Source organism: Parambassis ranga, chromosome 20 (assembly GCF_900634625.1).
Source record: "Parambassis ranga chromosome 20, fParRan2.1, whole genome shotgun sequence".
Taxonomy (NCBI): Eukaryota; Metazoa; Chordata; class Actinopteri; family Ambassidae; genus Parambassis; species Parambassis ranga.
In genome coordinates this window covers 6302701-6322582 of record NC_041040.1, presented here as the reverse complement: position 1 = coordinate 6322582, position 19882 = coordinate 6302701, and the positions used below count along the sequence as shown (strand labels likewise).

General features: G+C 42.0%; 1 protein-coding gene and 1 non-coding gene across 4 annotated transcripts in view; both read right to left on the bottom strand.

The window, feature by feature from the left end:
- Positions 1-19882, bottom strand: part of pard3aa (par-3 family cell polarity regulator alpha, a) — a 296902-nt gene that overhangs the window by 182052 nt on the left and 94968 nt on the right. For all 3 annotated transcript variants that reach the window (XM_028433418.1, XM_028433420.1, XM_028433417.1), the window contains exon 4: positions 4042-4226. In XM_028433418.1, the coding sequence (XP_028289219.1) occupies positions 4042-4226 (185 nt within the window). The remainder of the gene's footprint in view (positions 1-4041; positions 4227-19882) is intronic.
- Positions 13852-13923, bottom strand: trnac-gca (transfer RNA cysteine (anticodon GCA)). Its single transcript has one exon. It is a non-coding gene; the product is annotated as a tRNA-Cys (tRNA).

The window sequence follows — 19882 nt, the reverse complement described above, 5'->3', positions numbered from 1 at the left end:
AAAGAGAATAAATCAATAAGTGGGATAATTCAGAGAGACGTACAAACAATGTGACACTGACTTAAAGCAACATTATGCAACAGCTTTACCCTAAAAGTCCTTTAGATTGACATGCAGTGAAAACAATGACTTCTCTTTCAAGCGCAGTAAGAGTTGCACTAATAGGCTGGCTACACACCAATCTTTAAATCAATTTTAAAAACATGGGAGACTAAAGACACGAGGACATCTTCGACCAGATTTAAACATTCTATTGCTTTGAATGCACAGGTTAAATGATTCAGCCAGACTGTGCGATCACCCTGTTTACACAGGACTATCAGTGTCATCAGCTGGCTGCTGTGTGTGTGTGTGTGCGCGTGTTGTTGCCATACTTCTACAAGCTGTTCTCTTTCTATATTCTCTTTTTGGCTTGGGCTGTGTTGTGTTTCTGTCCTGTAAATGAATGCAATATCTGGTTGGTGGTCGCTTACTCTCATTGACTATTACAGGTGTTCCATTGGAGGCAGCACGGCCAGGTTTACGATCTATGTTTATGATTGGAGACTGGCTCATAATCAGGGGCCGTAAAATAATGGTACTGACTTACACTTGAGGATTATTAGGACAAATAATTATTTGCAACAAAGCTGGAGTCAGGCAACACTCACCTCATCATTGAGGGGCTCATACAGCCCTAAATTGCAGTGGAAAATTGTGTGTGTAGCCAGCGTTAGGTAAAAAGATTAGGGCTGCAACAAACAAGTATTTTGATACTCGGATACTCACCTTTCGAGTAATCAGATCATGTGTGAATGTCATAGGTTTCCCATAAATACGGCTGCAGCTAATAGCTACTTTACTAGTGGGCGCCTACTTTGGGCCACTGCTTTGTCATTGCTTCAGTCCACGGCAGTCCACGGCAGTCCACGACAACTCAATGATGTCACTATCGAGTCATCGAATACTAAATTAGTTGTAGATGCATTTTGCCATTTTTTGGACATGACAAAGCAATATAACTTGAAAACGAAAACACTTCATTGCATCAGAATCCTGTAATTACAACTTGTGGCCACAGATGCCGCTGTTGTTACTGCTCAGCAAAAAATGCCACATGGTGCTGCTTTAAGTTTAGGAGATAAAGAAATAGCAGCTAAAGAGAAACAGGGGCTTGGATGTCTTTAATGAGACATAACACTGACAGAAAAACAGACAAAATCTCCCAAATGGCTTGCTCTAAATAAAGAGGAGGGATGAAAGGCAGACAGAAAGATGAGCGGGGGCAAAAGAAAACAAGTGAAGCTCAGCGAGTCACAAAATAGAAGCAAACAATGCAAAAAAAAAATGAAAAGGGGTGAGATTTCTATCCACCACATGCTATAAAAAGCCATGTGTGTGTTTTAGTGCAGCTGAATGTGGCGTGAAGGGGCCTGAGGAAGCACTGCAGACATGACTGTAAAACTGGACACGTGGACTTTATACTGAGACAACCCCGATAGCCATCACAGCCTCAGTCATGCAGCGACAAAGGGCCGCAACTCCACAACTTTTACGACACATCAGATCGTAAAATGCAGAGAAAGCCAGATAGCAGAGAGGTAGCAGTAAATCAACAGGCACATATCGACTTCCTAATCCCTTTAGTTGACTGTGCGAAGCGTGGAGAAGCTGGAATATAAGGTATTGTAAAGTCATTGGAAATGTGATGAGTTTACAGTGCTGGCTGATGAATGAGAACTCCCATTGGCTTATATTGTGGAGATTTAGTAGAACTGACTCTGACTCAGCTGTATTGTGAACTCACAGGGAACTGAACAGCAGAGCATAGCTGGCTGTAGCGTGCATAGGAAATGATCCCAGACAGCAGGGAGACTCTAGGTGTATAGTGTGTATGGCTGGCATCCATATGCTCTTTTGGCGAAGCTATCCACTGATGTATGTTCCTATTCAGAACGTTGGTGCCAAAAAATAAATATGTCAGTGCTGACTGAAACATTAAACATCTGCTGTTGGTTGCACAAAGACAGAATCCATCTTGGACAGTGACTGAACATGTGACAGCTGAATGTATGAAAAAGACATTGAGGATTATGGGGACAAAGACTCCATTTTTATTGGAAATATCTAACGGTTCTGTCAGCTGAATAAAATTGACAGCTTCCCGGTGTTAGCCCGTTATTTTTCATATAATTTAATTTCGAGTGACAGACACAGGAAGATGACTCAAATTGTTCAAGTCACACAGCTGATAGATAGAAGAAGCTAGAAGCTAGTGTGGCTCTGAAGCTCTAAGGATCAGGTATTTGTGTGAATGGAACATGATCCAAATTATAATGTTTGTTTTTTCAAAATGTGAAGTTTGACCCTCATCACCTTGTATATACATGTGCCCATCTTTTAGGAGAAGTTTCTGTAAAGAGGGACGAAAAAGCACAAAAGTTTAAATCTAAAAAGAGAACAGAAAGAGACCCACACACATACAGATGACCAATGTGGCTCCACATACACCCATTGAACAAAAGTGAGGCAAACATATTTTGCATAGGATGAAAAAGGAGCCATTTTGGAATCAGATTCTGTGCAGTAAATGGTAAATGTCTGTACTTATATAGCACTTTTCTACCTTCTCAGGAACTCAAAGCACTTGACACAACTTCGCATTTACCCCTTTCACACACACAAGCACACACACAATTACACAACTTAGGGTTAAGCGTCTTGCCCAAGCCAGGGCCTGCAGCCAGGGTGGGGGTTTGTTGGTGGACTCAGGACCACCTGAGCCACAGCCGCCCAAAGTAGATGCTGATGATGTTACTTCCTTCTTTTTTAAATACAAAATGCAGCCAGAGGGCAATTCGGATGATTTTGGCCTGACTTTTGGGGAGCTGTCATGTCATCTGTCTCAGACTTCATAGGTGAAAGGCCTTTGTGAGACTTTTTTCACTGGACAAACAAAGACAAACAAAATATCACTTAAGTATTTATCTACAGCTCTAAGTTTAACTGTTAAAGCCAGGGAGTAGTATGGATCGGACCAACTGAGGGGGCCTGCCAGTCATCAGCTTTTACATTTTAGTTGGCTAGAAACCAACACAAGCTTCTGATTTCAGCAAACATTCCTTCATAGACGCTCTACTTGACGTGGGTCAAAAAAATAAAGGAAACTTCACTGACAAACTGAGATCTGATAACCACTTCAACCCTAACTTTCCTCTGCTGGGAAATGTGCTGTTACATTGTTTGGGCTCTGACAACTAAAGTGTCTTTAAATGGGATTATCAGCCCACACTTCCAAGACTCACTAATCATGTTGAGAGCTGGCATCTCACGTTCCGTGCACTTGATCATTTCCTTTTTTTTTTAAACCTCCCTGTTTGGTTGGGAACATACAGTACATTTCTCCCAGCAAGAAGTAAAGGTCTGTCAGCACCTTGTGGGGGCAGCCATTTTGAGAAGTTAATTGGCTTCCCTTCTCCTTTGGAAGCTGCAGGGAGGATGTACCTGAGCTGTGGTTTTCCTTTTTTTTTTTTAAATCAGGGCCTTAAAGAGGTGAATTTGGAACAAAGGGAAGGTGTTTAACGATCCCTGCTCCTTTGTTAGGAAGTAAAGGAGGGCTGTTATCAGCTAGTTTCAGATAAAAACTACCTATGCCTCTGCTGGGTATCTGTAAGCAGGGCAGCACGAGTTTCATATCTAACAGTTATTTCTTTGATTCGGGGAGCAGAGGAGAGGAGGAATGAAAATACAGGAAGAAAGCAGTGAGGAAGTTGAAAAACAGAGACTGCTAGAGGTTGGAAGATTTCAGAGCACATATCCCTGACATTATAATTGATGCAGCTCGAGTACATCTGCAGCTCTGTGAAAAATATCTTCTGGCCAAGATGCTGCTTGAATCTATATGAACCAGTTCACAGTGGGGTAACAGAGAAGAGAGGGGAAACTTTTAGAATTCCTGATGACATACATGATACATATTTGGGAGAAGTTTCTCTTGATCGCACACAGATGTTAAGATCAACTCAGTATGACTATCTATTTTATCTGTTTCATATCTGTTACCTTTCGTTCTAGGCTGCCTGTGCCTCCACTTATGTTTGGCTTGTGGTTGTATTTCTGAAAACCAGCTGTTGAGGACCAGCGGGCCGGGTTCTTTCTGCACGGTTCCTGCGGAGCGAGCAAGACATCGTCTGGAGAAGGGCCGGCCAGAGAGGGATCACTGCTGCGACGGACATTGAGGCTCATATCTGTGGAGGTAAAAGGCAAAGAAAAAAAACTTTAGCTACTTATCTAGCAGTTCATTTTTCCACCTCAGTGTGAAAGAGTCATCTGAAACAAGGGAGAGTAGTGTTGCCTGCACAAAAGGGCATATTGTGCCAAAAGAAAACATTTTCAAACGATGGAAAGTTTGACTTGGCTTGAGTCTGCTTGTAGTAACAGTAATTTACGGTGCATATACTGAACACACACTTCTTGGACCAGCTCTAGAAAATGTAAATATGAGGATAAATATACATGTGATCACCTTGCTCAGACTGGCCACACTAAAAATAACAATTACAATTATAATTGCAGGGAAATGGCTCATATATCATAATCAGACTCTCAAGATAAGGTAATCTTACAGGCTGCTTCTGGTAAACCTCCAGTGATCAAACATGGTCTCACAAAACAAAATAAAACTGCACAGGAAACACTGCTAAACTCAGCATAAAGTTCCCACTTTGATCAGTTGCCTCACACCTCACACCTCCAGTTAAACCCTCTCTGATAACTCCCACTATTGCCTGTAACACGGAAACATGGTAAGAAAATCTGTGAGCCGAGTTGTAAATCATCTGGATTTTCCCAAAAGGCCATATGGATTTGTTTATGACGTTCTAGCAGCCTGGGTGTTACACCCGTAATTATGCAAATAGATGGGTAACCACCTGTCATCCATCGGCGGATCACTGCAGTGAGCATATGCCGTCGCTAAGCTTCCATCTGATACACCAGAGACATGTCTTGGTGGTGAAAGCGACGCATTTTAATCACGGCTTACACTGCGCTACAACTCGCACGTATTTAACACGCTGACAAGACTGAGGAGTTTTGAGTGCTACTGTAAGTGTTTCTCAGGACTGCCTGCCGATAGAACTGAAGACCGACTCCTAAAAATAAAGGTGAGATCAACAAGTGTTTGTCAGCAACAACCATCTTTTCAACACGCATCCTGAACTGTCTTCAATGCACCCACATAATCCCTTCTACCTCTCTCCGTGCTTCCTGTAACTTATGAATGGGGTTTTCTGCTTCCTTATGAATATGAAGGGCAATGCAGGATATGCACATAGTCAAAACTAATAACACCCGAATGGGATGGTGCAAGCATGTAGCACACCTGACTTCACTAAAACTGCACAGTGGTTACATTTTTGTTAAAATTGTATTAAGTCAAAAGCTTAATTAAAGAGCATAGCCTAGCACCACCCACCCAAATCACACTTTTTTGGTGATTATAAAAACTTAGAATTTTATTTTTTTGAATGTTGAGGTATTGGCCAACATAACGCGACACATATTCAGATTATTTGTCGGCTAGACCTCTTTGCATGTTCGTGCTATTGTTGCCTACTAGTAGTCATGCAGATAAAATACTGTATTTGTTATACATGTGGATATCTGTGCAGAGGACCACCTCATGATCTTGATCATGTCGCATATACTCACAGATGACAAAGTCCTGCACCAACCTGAGCTTCACAACCACTTACACAGATCTGACAATGTTACTGAACGTCCTCATTGTTAAAAAAAATAATAATGCAGACATTGATCTTGAGAGGAGAAACTCAGTAAGAACAAAAACTGCAAAGGAGCTGGAGACATTATAGCAAGTTAGTGTAAATGCAAACTAAGGTATGTGCAACAAAAAAAAGAACTTTATTGTTGCCAAATTAGCTGTGAGCTTTCATAACCTTTCAGTCTGCCAACGCTTCTTTTAAAGCTCCCAGTATGGCTGAGTGCAGAAATAATAACCATTATTCTGTTGCAGTCAAAAAGATGTCTTGCCCCAGTGTGTCCTATAGCCCGTCAGAGCAGATTAACTCCGGTAGATGATGATATGTAAATGACTATATGATGACATCTGGAAACTTCTAGGACCTCTCTCAACAACCAGACGGAAGAGTTGATGACAGAGTTTTCAAACTACATTTTCTAAGTATCTCTGACATAATAAAGCGCACACTCATGAGTGATTCTCATGAGAGAATCACTGGTGCAACTGGAGTTTTCGTGCAGGAGCAGGTAGCTGGTAAAACCACACTGCTCCCTCGTCCTTCTGACAAAGACCACGCCAACAGAACTCAGCTTTTAATATATTATGTAGACCCTTTGTTGCTAAAGTGTTTCATTTATTTTAGTCGCCGTGCAGACTGGGAATCCAAAGAGTAAACCACATCTAGCAGCCAGACGGCCAGTTATTTGACTTCACTTTTAAATTAGAGCTGAAGATTCAATAATGGCATTTGATAAACTTTTGCCCCCCATCAGTAACGGCTGGTTCATGTCCAGTTCAGGCCTCTAATGATATTCACCTCAGACAGTGGGGGTAATTAACATCCGGTATTATCCTATGACAGACTTGGAGATGGCACACTAATTGAGGAAGACGGGGAGTGAGAGTGACACCAGGAGACAAGAAAAACAAGGGAAGCAAACAAGGTCACGCAGTGCAATCACTCCGGATCTTCGCTTTAAATCCACCATTTGTATTCAGGACTTTTCAATAAAGCGTTGCTTTGTGTATTTGTTAAGAAACTTGCAGAAGACACTTGTTATAGATTAAAAGCTTTGATGTATTTCTCAGAATACCTCCAGGCTCAGCTCTTACTGGATTTTTCTGTGTATTCTGAAACCATGACAACATCAATCTTGTTTTATTCGATGTGATCGTTTCCAGATGCTGACAAACTAAGACATCCATTGTTATGGGATAATCGTTTGTATCTTCTGAACACCATCCTTACCCACCAACCAAACAAAATCACACAGCTGATATAGATTAAAATAAAGACATTTAGTAGATGTGATCTAGAAGATGTCATTTAATTTTAAATATATAACACACTGCATTTGTTCTCCCATTTTATCAGATCATGTTGTCGATCACTGAAAAAACCTCTTCTATACAGAGTGAAGCAGTTTCTTTGGATATGCTTGGAAATGAAATGATAAAATAATAACATTGGACTTCTTTTATAATGCCACAGGCACAAGAATCCTGTTGGTTTCTTTAATAAAATGCAGATCTATCATGGGTACAAATCCTTGCAGATTAACATATGATAAATAATAATAGAGGGCTAGTTTATGTGTTTGCTGTTAAGAAGGTCACAATATGAAGATTCACTCCCCTCCTTGTTCTCCCTGACCAATTTTCCCTCTCCTTAATTTGTGATGGGATTATCTTGGCCGTCCAAAGGGTTGGTTGGTCCCACGTTTAATAACCAGAGCCGACACTTCAGACCGAGCCAGCAATCGATCCAGGCTGAAGAGGGAGCGAGACCGTCGTGGGGTGGGGGGGTGGTTTGGCTAATAAGACGAGGCCCTAATCCAGCCCCTGTAGTGAGGGATTATAGTCAGGGCATGGGGTCACAGAGATGTACACACACCACAATTTCACCATAGGGAGGTCGGACTCTCCAGAGGCTATTACCTCGTATTGCTCTGTCCTTTATTTATCTTTCACACTCACCTTGTTTGGAGGAGAAATATATTAGCTTGTAAGAATCACCGTGGATAAAAGCATATACACACAGCAAAAAAGTCAATATTAAAGTCATTTAGTTTGGTATTAGATAGAGGAATCTTGTAGAATTTCTAAATGGTATAAGGTTACGCAAACTGAATCTGAGCCGACAAAGAGAGGACAGCTATTGGGTTTATGACCGAGGATGACCACATCTTTCATGATGCACACATTTGGTAGAAAAATTAAGAACCAGGTGAGAGAGGGCTTTGTGTAAGTCTTAATGGCTGACTGGTTGAGATAAATTCACACAAACGACCTGTTAATAATATTTTCCACACCTGAAAGAAAGTACTTATTACCAAAATGAGATCACTACTGATTTGCTGGCATGCTAGCATTACAAAGAACAGAAGAATACTATACACATCAGAGCAACTGGACTTCACATCTAGCATAGAAACCCTCCAACAACAAACCCTAGAGTCACCTCAAACCTTTTGGAAAACACAGTGCAAGGAAGCAGAGATGTGGGCTCTGCAAGAGTCTGTGCTAACAATAGCTGCAATCCAATATCTACGACCAGGACAAAGAAATATTGTTCTATATCCAGACACAAGAGCAGGGAGTTGGAGATTGCCACACCTTTCTCATTGCTTTGTCAATGCCAGACACTATTCAGCAGGCTTGTTGACAGATATGCAGCTCTTGGGGGAGAAAGACACCTCTCATGCTAGTTTCTAGTTTCTTCTTAATGCTGGTGGATTGTTGGGTTAACGCTACGTCAGGTTTGGGCTATGCATAACCGGCAGAATTCATGGTTTTTATAAGAGCCTTCCAAAGGAAGATGCTGTGCAGTCATGAATCAAGCAGATCATAAACAACACCATTACACTGTCTTGCTCATGTTTCCCCTTATGTGGCTCCAATAACACAGCCAAATCCACTTCTAACATAGTTCTGAGAGAGATGCTGTGTCAGCCCTAATGCATTAGCTCTGGACATTTCCAATCACTGAAATTGCTTGATGTACAGAGTCCTCACGATACCTGGAAAGTAGGGAGTGGTCCCTCCCTCCTGACCAGCTGCCAACTGAAGGTAATGGAGGTAGCGCCTCAGCATACTGATAAGGTTACAGAGAGGACACAGGGAGGATGGACCTGCTTGTGCCTGTATTTCTGTTTTTATGATGATCATTAACTTTACGGGGACTGACAAGAAAAATCCACCATTAGCAACTTAAACAACAGGAAAATCAAGACAGAGATGCAACACTCTTTGAGGTTTGGGATGTGTATTGACCCTTTATTCTGAATATATGAAGCTCTACCAGCCGTCTATGGATGAAGACGGTCTACTAGTTGAATTGGGTATTTTCTCCTGTGGCCCTCTAGCCCTGGCATACTCCGAGCCTGTGCTTTCACATCGAACTGATTTAAATATAAATGCCAAGCAACCAAGGCTTCATGAAATGTCTAAAAGCTATTTTTTTTTTTCGGGGCTTACTTTGAATACTTCAGGCCTGAACCAGTTCAATGTCTGAATAAATTATGGCACTGAGCCATTTTAACTCTCTCTCTCCAACCACTGGCTACATATTGATGTCCCTTGTGTGCAGCGAAGGGGGATTTCCACTGAATACACCCTGACCTGAATCATCCATGGGGGGACAAAAGGTTCCATCTTTTGGGAGGAGCAAGACGGTTCTGGAGTGGTGGGAACTAAGACTGTGGAGAAGAAGATGAAATATGTAGAAGGTTTAAATAGGACGCTGGTCAGCTGAAGGCCAAACAGGGTCAAGAAAATCACTTAAGAGTGTTTCTGTGTAATGTTTAGCAAGCTCTAATCTGATGTCATGTCAGAGAGAGCCGAGAAAAACTTTGAATAAACATCAGCCTGTGGGCTTTACTAATAGCGGAACATAGAATGGATGGAAAAACACTTTAAAGGAAATAAGGTGCAGTCATGAAAACAAAACAAAAAAAAAGATTTGGCTTCAGATCAAAAAGCTCATTGTCTGCACATTGTGTTTAGTGTGTGTGTCTTTAATAATGTCTACACTATTTTGACTTTCTTGTTCAGTGCACCTATTTTATTCCGTTTGCACCATAAATTGTATATACAGATGGACAACATGACAGCTTCCCCCAAAAGTGAGACAAAACATCTGGACTGCCCCCTGGTGGCTGGCTGCAGTATAGATCATAAACCCCGCCTCTTCCATGTGCTCTGTTTTAATTCTTCTTTTTGTTTTTTTATTTGTATTTAACCTGAAGTTGGTGGGTGGTTGCGCAAAACAGCGACCATGTGGCTTCACTTCTCCACCTCCCCTGCGCAGACTCTGGCTCCAAGATGACATGACTTTCCAATATAGCAGCACCCAAAACTTAAAGATCAAATGTAATAGCACAAATTTTGATCTACTCTAACCCGGAGTGCAGAATGTGACTCGATCTGTTTGATTGCCTTCATAATCAATAAGAATATATGGTACCAGAGAGCTTTGTTGCTTTGTCTCTAGTGACAAACTTCACTTGTCAATCATTTTAGTTCTGGGGTTATGTATGATGTTTCATCACAAACCGAGAGACAAAGACTAAGACAGGAGAAAGTTGTATCCCCACAGGCCCGCTGAGTCAACCATGCAGTTTCCCTTCTGAACAAGAAATAGAGAGACAGAAACTGATTCTTCTCTCCTGACAGAAAGACAACACAGACAATTTACTGGAGAGAAAGAGGAGAGGATGTCAGGTTTCCTCGAGCCCTCAGAGATGAGGCCTCCAGCAGCAGACACCTCGACACTTCAACAACAATAATACCAAAGTGTGTGTGTGTGTGTGTGTGTGTGTGTGTGTGTGTGTGTGTGTGTGTTTCCCTTGACAATAAAGATATCAGAGAGGAGGGGTGGAGTGGAGTTCACTCCCCAAATCAAACCTGACTCATCTAGGTCGAGGCTCTGCTCAGAGTGCGTCCACAGAGAGCAACACAACAACTGCATGTGTGTAGATGTGGTGTTGGTATGTGTGCAAGTCTGAGCGCAACCTCATGTGAGATGTTTATGTGTACAGAGTTAAATATTTAATAGAATTATGAGGTCAGGTGACTGGCATGGATCTCAAGGAAACAGCGGAATTAGCAACTGCATTACACCATCGCTTTTCCATCCCAATCTTGAGCACTCTCATGAAGGCTTTCCTCCACACCGAGGCCTTCAGGGAGGTACTAATCAACAAACCAAACAACCCAGAAACAGGAGCGCAGCAGCACCTTCCATGTAAACACCACTTTGTGTGTCTCTCCATTATGGTCGGTCCGGAAGAACAAGCTCTGTGAAAAGAGGGTCTATAAATCTCACTCAGGCTGATATGTGGCCAAGTCACTCGTGATTAAAAACACCACTCTGAAAATGTCACAAGCCAAGTAGCTGAAGCTACCTGGCCTGATAAATTTTAGGATTCAGTTTCGTCAGCCAAACAGCGTTTGACTTGACAGAAGATTAAAAATGTTCCTACTGGTGAAATAAATAACAGCCTGTCCCGAATCAAAGCCCCTCTCCCTTCTGAGATGACAGTGCAGTCGCTTCCTTTGGTGTCAGTCTGTGACAGCCGCAATCAAACTCGAATCATTTTATATGTCACATATTTGCAAAACCAGTTTTTGGATTGCATGTCCCTGCTTTTTCCAGAACTCTAGAAAATAAGAGGAAAGATCTTATTCCAAGGCCAAACGCACCGTTCCACTTGAGGCCTCAAATGATGTCATAAGGGCCTGGGATTCTTGTGGTCATATACTGCTTCTCTTTCACCAAGGTATCCATGGTACAACTATCCATCCATGTATTTTCTTAACTGGCCTTGTCCACAGGGTCACAGGAAGACTGCACCATGTTCCAGAACCTTCTTGAGGCTGCAGCGCTAACCCCTGCACCGCAGTGTCCTCCGTGGTACAACCCTCTTAGAAAAACAGCAGCCTATAGCAGCTCATTTGTATTTAAAGCTACAGCCTGTTTGGATCAAGGCTAAACTCAGGGCTATCTGGGTATTGTATGATGAAGGAGCTATGTGCTACTTATGAAACTTAAAAGGACACATGGGACTTCCACTTTTTTGTTGAACCATAATATAACATGAGACCTCTAAACAGCTATTCACCACCCTCAATGCATCTATTATATGAACATATATAGTGCCCCCACTATATGCTTTTGCATTAAAAGGAAAATACTCTAGAAAAACCCACAGAACATGTTTGACACAACATACAGCGTCATCCATCAGCACAATAGAAAACAGTTTTGGCCATGGACTATCTTCCTTCCTATACCAGGAAGACTTTATAATCTAGACCAGTCTCCCATATGAATTAGGTTATTCCAGTGATATTTATTATTATTAGTGCTGACCATCATCCCAAAGCACAGTAATAAAAGATTGTCTGGAATGTAATTAAATAGTAGTAGTGCTGAGAAATCCATCAATCAAGTGTACACCAAGAGCACACCGTCCTCATGCAACAGGCTGACGTCAACAGACACATCGTTACTGCATTTCGATGCTGTACACATGCCAAAAAACGGTTCAACAGTATCAGACAGCAGACTCTGCACTGTATTCTTGTGGTGGGCAGCTGTGCCTGTTCACAATCTTTCCATGGCACAAAGACTTTTTGTTTTATATCCACAAACAAGCTTTAAATCGTCACAGATTTAATTGTCACAGCCGCCATGTGAACAAAAATTGGGAGTGCTGATGAGCGAACAAATGAATTTTTAGTTTCTGGCAGGATCTAAAGCCACGGAGCTCATTTCTCTACGGTTCCCAGACAGCACGTACACAAAATCCATATCGCAAACATTTCAGCAGCGAGAACAACTTCTTCCTCTCCTGTGAAGGAAAACATCCTCACTCCAGCTGCTCCTTTCAGAGAAGATGACAAACACAAACTTCTGCCAGACTCAACTTTTGTGTGGATGCTTAAATTGGGAAAAAACTGAAAGTTATTTGGTGAGTGCAGGATGATACGGACACTGGTGTAAATATAAATGTAATGGGGGCCACCTGATAGGAGCTGCCACTGAACACACATGCAAATCCTAAAAGTCCTAAGAGTTCTCACACAGAAAAATCTACTGATACACACAGCAGCATGTATGAGGTCAGAGGAGTGCACCAAGTCAAAGCAAATCAGAACAGTGTAACGCAGAGCAGAGCAGCAAAAACAAAGACAGAAGAACTCACAACATCAGCACTGCTCTGAGCCATGAATAGAACTTCTACTTGAGAGGCTCCCTGGAAACAGATGGTATTGTGATGAGCAGAGTCTGTGTTTCAGATATGTATCACTCACATCAGTCACGCAGGTTCGTGAAAGCACATGAGGTTTTTATAGAAATTCGAGGTAGGGGATAATGAAAAGTTTCTAAACAGCCTGTGTGGCACACTTGTAGTTTGGCGGCTAGTATCACAGCAGAAATCTGTATCACTTAAAAATACTGACAATCATCAGAAATAATCTGATATTTTAGATTTTGGGAGAGAGTGAACGTTCAATGGGAACATTAAAGTGGCTACTTAAACATCACTAAATCATGGCTTCAGTCACTTTATACTGCTTTTTATTACCACATACCACAGGCTTGGACTTCACAGAGAATTAGCTGAAATTTGTTATGGTGTAAAAATAAGATTGTTTTACATCTCAGGAAAAGGTTGCCGTGCAGACGTGGGTTAGGTTTCCAAGTTAACTGTAGACGGGAAACAGTGTAAGGGATCACCCAAGGGCCAAAGCAGCAGTTCACGGTGATGACCCCACAGTGAGGTGTATAGAATGATGAAATACACAAGTAATATTTCAGCTCTTGAAGCACTAAGACCTTTTGAAAAACTTTGTCAGTTTCTTCTTTTACAGTTGATGTACATGCACATATTTCATTTTGAAAGGGGGAATGTAGAAGTCAAACTTTGCTAACTTTCTTAAAACATCCTTTAGCTTGAATCACCATCAACAATAAAAACGATCAGTTCCAAGTGAAATGGTATCAGTGCAGTAATTCAAAGAAAACTCAGCATATCGTGTGAGCATAGAGACGGGGCAATTCAAAAGATGGTGCCTGTCATCACCTTCTCTCTCTCTCACTGAGGGGGCACCCAGATTTGAACTGGGGACCTCTTGATCTGCAGTCAAATGCTCTACCACTGAGCTATACCCCCTCACACTGATGTAAGGCCTCAAAGGGACGACACCACAAGTCGGCCTGTTGTGGGTTTGATCTCTTCTGTTTGACTAAATTCCGCATGACAAAGACAACTTGGGCCGGCAGGCTTTAGGAAGTGGGCAGGAAATTCAACCCCTCACGTCAACCTACATCTGCTCTGCTACAGTACAACACTGAAAACCAAACCAGAGTGTTTTCCTGTCCTGACATGCACATTTTGGGGGATGCAAATAAAAGGAGATGTCTCTTACGGAGATCAATTATTAATTGTTGTTGTATATGATGAAATAAAAAACGACATCTCACGCAATATGTGATCATTCCTGTGTTTCCGGTAGCCAAATAAATGGATCTTACAACATATGACGATTTATCTTCATACACAAACATTCCAGACCATGAACTGCACTGTACCAACATGTGGTTTCCAAAAATGGGTAGCACAGGAAGTCCACTGGGTAGCTGCTGCACATTGTCAAATTAATTTGACCTCAATGTTTCAAATGAAACCATTTCATGCACAAACGTTTTGCTTTGATCAAAGCAGCGATTGTGAGCCAAAGCAAGTACTCTGAAAGTGATCATGTTTGTGGGAAGATGGGAATGTGGCAGGGGAGTGTTCTGGGATTTCCACAGTGCTTTGGGGCGGACTGTATCTTTGTGGATCTGATGGAAAACAGAAGGAAGGGGAGTAAGGGGAATGACAGACTTAATGTAGCTGTGGCCAAGGAGACGCAACTATGTACCATTAGCAAGCTGGGACCAGTTTCATCAAGACTAATGAACGCTTCACACACTTTGATTCTGCTGTCTGTCTGTGGGTTTTACTGCACTGTGTTATGTTGTGTAAAGCTGCTTGTCCTTGCTGAGAGTTCAAACAGTGGTCATTTAAATGAGCGCCTGTAAATATCTCTCAGTCTAAACCTGACTTATTATCATAATAGCCAGGAAATTAAGTTTGCAGAAAAGTTCTACAGGAGAGGACTGCCTCTCTTTGAACTTCCTGTTTTAAAGGGGGCGCTCATGACAGATTACAATGAATGAGATCTTAACTACAGTCCAAAAAAGGTTCAGATGCTTAAAAAAACGACTTTTGGCAATTTTCTTTGCAAAAATAGATCCGTTTTTGAATTATTTGTTTTGTTTATTAGCAGTAAAGCTAATTAATGACATCATGCACAATGAGCAAGGCCTTTTTGAAATGATTCTCCAGTGAAAATCACCAGTAGCTCCTTCATCTAAAGTCCCTGGGTGCCTTTGAGGAAGGATCAATATACTGTGCATTAGCTGAATGCTAACGAAAGCACCTTTCCTGTATAAACACTGACATGACATTTGTTTGTTATTCATTTAGGTGTATAAAAAATGTAGACATGAGTTAATATTGAACTTCTCCTGGGAACTTTATTGGTCTTCATGTTATTTTGCCCACATATGTTGTTTCAGGAGTCACTGTGTTCCTAATTTCAGGAAAATGTTTTTCTTGGAGTCAATATTACTCATTATGTTTGACTTTTCTGCAGTATTTTCTGTATTTGTGTGCTCATTTGTGAACACATTGACCTATAAAACAATTAACCCGTCCTATCTGCACGCATGCACGCAACAATGCTCCCATGTTGTGCATTAGCATGTGTTGATAAATACCTGTCTGTCTGCATTATGCCGTGTGTAAACATGCGTGTTTCCACCCACGCATGTGGCTGCCAGCATGTGCCTGCACATGCATCCCTGTGATTTCCTCAGAGCAGGCGCGTTTCACAGGTGACCTCCGGCAGAAGACAATGAAAGAGAAGCGAGCGGCACGTGAGCAAGGCGGGTGGGGTGGGGCTTACAAAAGAACTAATGAGGTGGGTGGAGGCGTCGTTTGCAGGTCTACTGGGATGGAGAGGTTAGAAACAAAGGGATGCTAAGCACCTCGTAACCCTTTGTGGACTCGTCATGCAGACTAGCTGTGACCCTCTTATGTCATGTCACACATAATGCAAATTATTCACAATGTAAAGAGAAATGTAACTTCCGGTTTAGCATCAGTGTGTATTTATAGTTAAAACAACCCTTTGAAATATTTTGATTCTGAATAGACACAGAAGCTCAAGTAATTATGCTAATTATTCCGTAGCATAATAATTATAATTATCATGAGTTTTGCAGTGTTGTTCTCACGCATCAATGAAGCCTAAACTGTTTAATTCTTCCTTCTTATTTGTCTTCTTTGTTTCAGTGTTCCACATTTTCATTTTGGTAAAGAAACACTTTGAAAGTTTTGCACACATATGCAAGGAAGATGTGTAATAATGAACTCCATGTTTTCTTTTGTTGTTTTTGATTCGAAGATTGTGCTTTAGCAGATCTGTTTTTGATATACTGTGGCTATGCATGTAGAGGAGTTTCATTTGGTAGTCAGATGGAGGGAGAGACTAAAAAGCAAGAAGAAACGGGATGAGAAATATAAGGCTGGTTTAACATTTTAAGTGCAATGACACTGTTTAAGTTAAATATGTCCATCATGAACACCTTTCTAGACAAAAATTGATGAAAAAAAGTCAGTGATTATTTGTGGTAACGCTTCCTGTCTCTGGAAAAACTCATAAAGAAATCACTCAAACCGTTGTCAATACAAAACAAGATTTATCTCAGCTCTGTTAGCATGAATGTAGCAGATAAACAAACCGTATGTTAAGGCTCCCATGGGGAGAAAATGTGGACACAGCAGCCATATTTCAGACAGCGACACACAGACACATAATTCTGCTAAATGTCCATCTGCCGAGTGTCTTCGCTGCTGAGATGACACCGGACTCAGTGCAAATAAACTCTGGCTCCCCTCCTGTGATCCCTGTCACGGGGTTACAACCAAGCCTCCATTTGAGTCCATTTCTGCATGTCAGAAAGTGTAAACCACATTGTTTCCCACTCAAGACCTCACTGCTCCTGTGTTGCTTTAAGTGTGACACAAGTGACCCACAGACCTGCACTCAGCCCAGTACAGGAAGTAATAAAGCAGTCAAAAAAGTCACACACACACACACACACACTTCTCCACATGATTCAGCTGTCTAGCTATAGCTTCATTGGGATCCTGGCAGAAGTAATAATAGGAACCGTACTGGTAGCACATTCCCAGCAGTGCTGAGTGAGGACTTTTACCACTCCAAGCACTTCACACCTCATTGCCAAAACGCCGTCTTCACCATTTAGCAGTGCCGGCAGTTGCAATAATTAGCTATAATAAGCTGCGGATGATATTATGACGCTATGAGTGGTTTTATGAGTAATATTCCCAGTGACTGCAAACTGTACGCCCACTCCCCAGCAATTTACAGATCCACCCTGGGCACTCCCTCTCTCTCTCTCTCTCTCTCCCTCTGCAAGTGTGAGTATGATTAAGAGTTGACATAACTAATAGCCTCTTCACTAACGCAGGTAGAAGCAGGCAGTCTCGCAAGGACCAGTGGGCTTAAAAGAGCTTTCAGCTTGCTAATGATGAGCTCGCTATCCCAACAACCTCACTGCTGAGTGTGTACTCGACTCTGAAGTTACTTTGAGAGGTGTTATGCTGCAGCTGGGGTGGCTCTAGATCATTGGCAAAGAAGGGATGAGTAGATCAGAAGGGTGACAATGACACAAATACATACATTTGTGCAAATGGAACATTTGTTAGAATGCAAAAATCATAACCAAACACAAAGAAAAGACCAAGAATGATTCTAGTTCCTCAACCAAGAGCATTACATCCATCTCTAATGCTGGCTATAAAAAGCTGGAAATTTAACAATAACACAATAATACTTAATGACATTGTGCAGACATCAAGATACTGTTTAAGCATGTGTTTGAAGCTACATTCAGGTAGCAATCAGGGAAACGGTATAAAAAGTTTACTAAGAGACAGGGAGGTGGTGGGGGAAGACAGACATGACGTGAGTTGGGTTAATCATCCGACAGGACCAATCAGCTGATGCGCACTGCCACCATTATCAACTCTGTGATTCCCCTGATATGGAAGCCCCAAGATCACACTGCATCACTTGTTCACCGCTGAGGTGAGAGATTGAAGAGGTGGTTCTGGACCAGAGAAAGTTGGGGGTGGGGGGCTAGATAAGAGAGATGAGTATCAGGCCCCTGCTATCAGACCTAGCTGTATGTGGTTCCAAACCTAAACCTGGTAGTTTATCTATAATAGGCAATCACCGCCTTTGGAAGTTACCCAAACCCACTGGGAGGGCCTGCGATGGAGGGGCCTGTCCACTTCTTCAATCTGAGATGAAAATCTTTAAATGCCTAAAATACTACATACTGTCTCAGAGCAGGTGTCTTAATTGAGTAGAAGTAATTCTCATGCACTATGTTTCTTCACGCTCCCTGTGTGTCACTGTGCATCTCCTCTTCTGCAGTGACTTTTACATGGCCTTGGCTGATGGCAGGGAGCCTCCTCAGACCACTAAACCAAATTGATTAGATGAAGGCCCTTCGCTTTGAAGGTGTCAACCCCCACCCACCCGCTCACTATAGGGCAATCTCCCTAATGGCATCCCAGCTGCCCTGTCACCACAGAGCTTCAAGGACCACGGTGGCAGAGACTCAAGAGATTCACCAGCGGAGCAGGTCAGTCAAGGAATGGACGGTTTGTCGTTATGCTGCAGGCTTGACGTGAAATCTCTGCGACTACCTCTGCTGCGGGCAAACAGGTACAAGAGCAAAGAAACAGAAGTTTCACAAAGAATAGTGAGACGCAACAGTCAGGCCAAGGAAAAGACAAGTCCTGTGAGAATCACTGTGATCTTTTGTTTTTCAACTCTGGTTCCAAGATTGTGTTTTTCTTTTTTTTTCCCAACATGGCAGCCTCACCTGCAAGCAAGATATTTCAGCCTCGCTTTTGTACAATGGGTGGAGGGGGAGTTTTAACCTTTGTTCTCCTATTCTCCAAAGGTAAAGATGGAGAAGGCAAAAACATATGGTGACAAATTAAGTCAACTCCGGGGTGTAAAATAAATAGACCCCAGTGTAACTCTGAGCAACTTAGAAGAGAGCATTCAATTTCAAAGCATGCACCATTAAGATCCAGCTTTAATTTAAAGTTTCAGACGTTTTCTCTTACTTTTCAAAGATTAGAATTTGGAGGCAGAGGCAGCGCCGGCATCCGTATAATTACGGGAAAATTACATTCATTATTGTAATTTACATCTCATCTCCAATCCAATTATTAGCAGTTGGACCTGCATGGCCCATGTTAGCATGGGAATCTAAAATGGGCTCCCAAGGCAGAGGCAAGAGGAGGGGTGGAGGACAGGAAGAAAGCGAGAGGTAGGGTTTGGGACTTTGGGAGTTGTAGGAGGGGGAAAAAACAATCAATATGGCTCTAAAAGATGATGATTTTAAATAGCCATAATTCTCTGCCTCAGAGCACAGCTGCCAAGGGCGCCGCTGCTACACTTTGATGTCTGATGTGCAATATTGCTGCCAGTAATTCGCTCATCTGCATCTCTGGAGGGAGCATCGCCTGTCTGTCTTTTTCATCTGCCGGACCATGTGTGTATATATATATATATATATATGTGCTGCCAGTCGGCCTGTCGGGGAAAATAAAACAACTTTTCAACGACTTTCGGTAAACAGGGGAGAGTTGACGCACAGTATATATATTATATATATAGTCTCCAAAGAGCAAACATATCCTGTCTTATATGTATTTGTTGGCAATACCACAACAGCAAAGCAAAACATACCATTGTCCTCACCTGTCTGACTACATCTTTTTCTTTCTGTCACCTAAGCTGTCATTATCTCTGAAACCCTGCTACAGACATAGCCATCACAATGTGTAGGAAGCGATCAGCTCTTCTGCTTTGTTGCTATCTAAGATGTACAATTTACAGGCTTGGTGGTGTGTTTGTGTGGGTGGATAGAGCTTTGAGAATAAAAATGGCATACATGCAAATATGAAAGCTCCA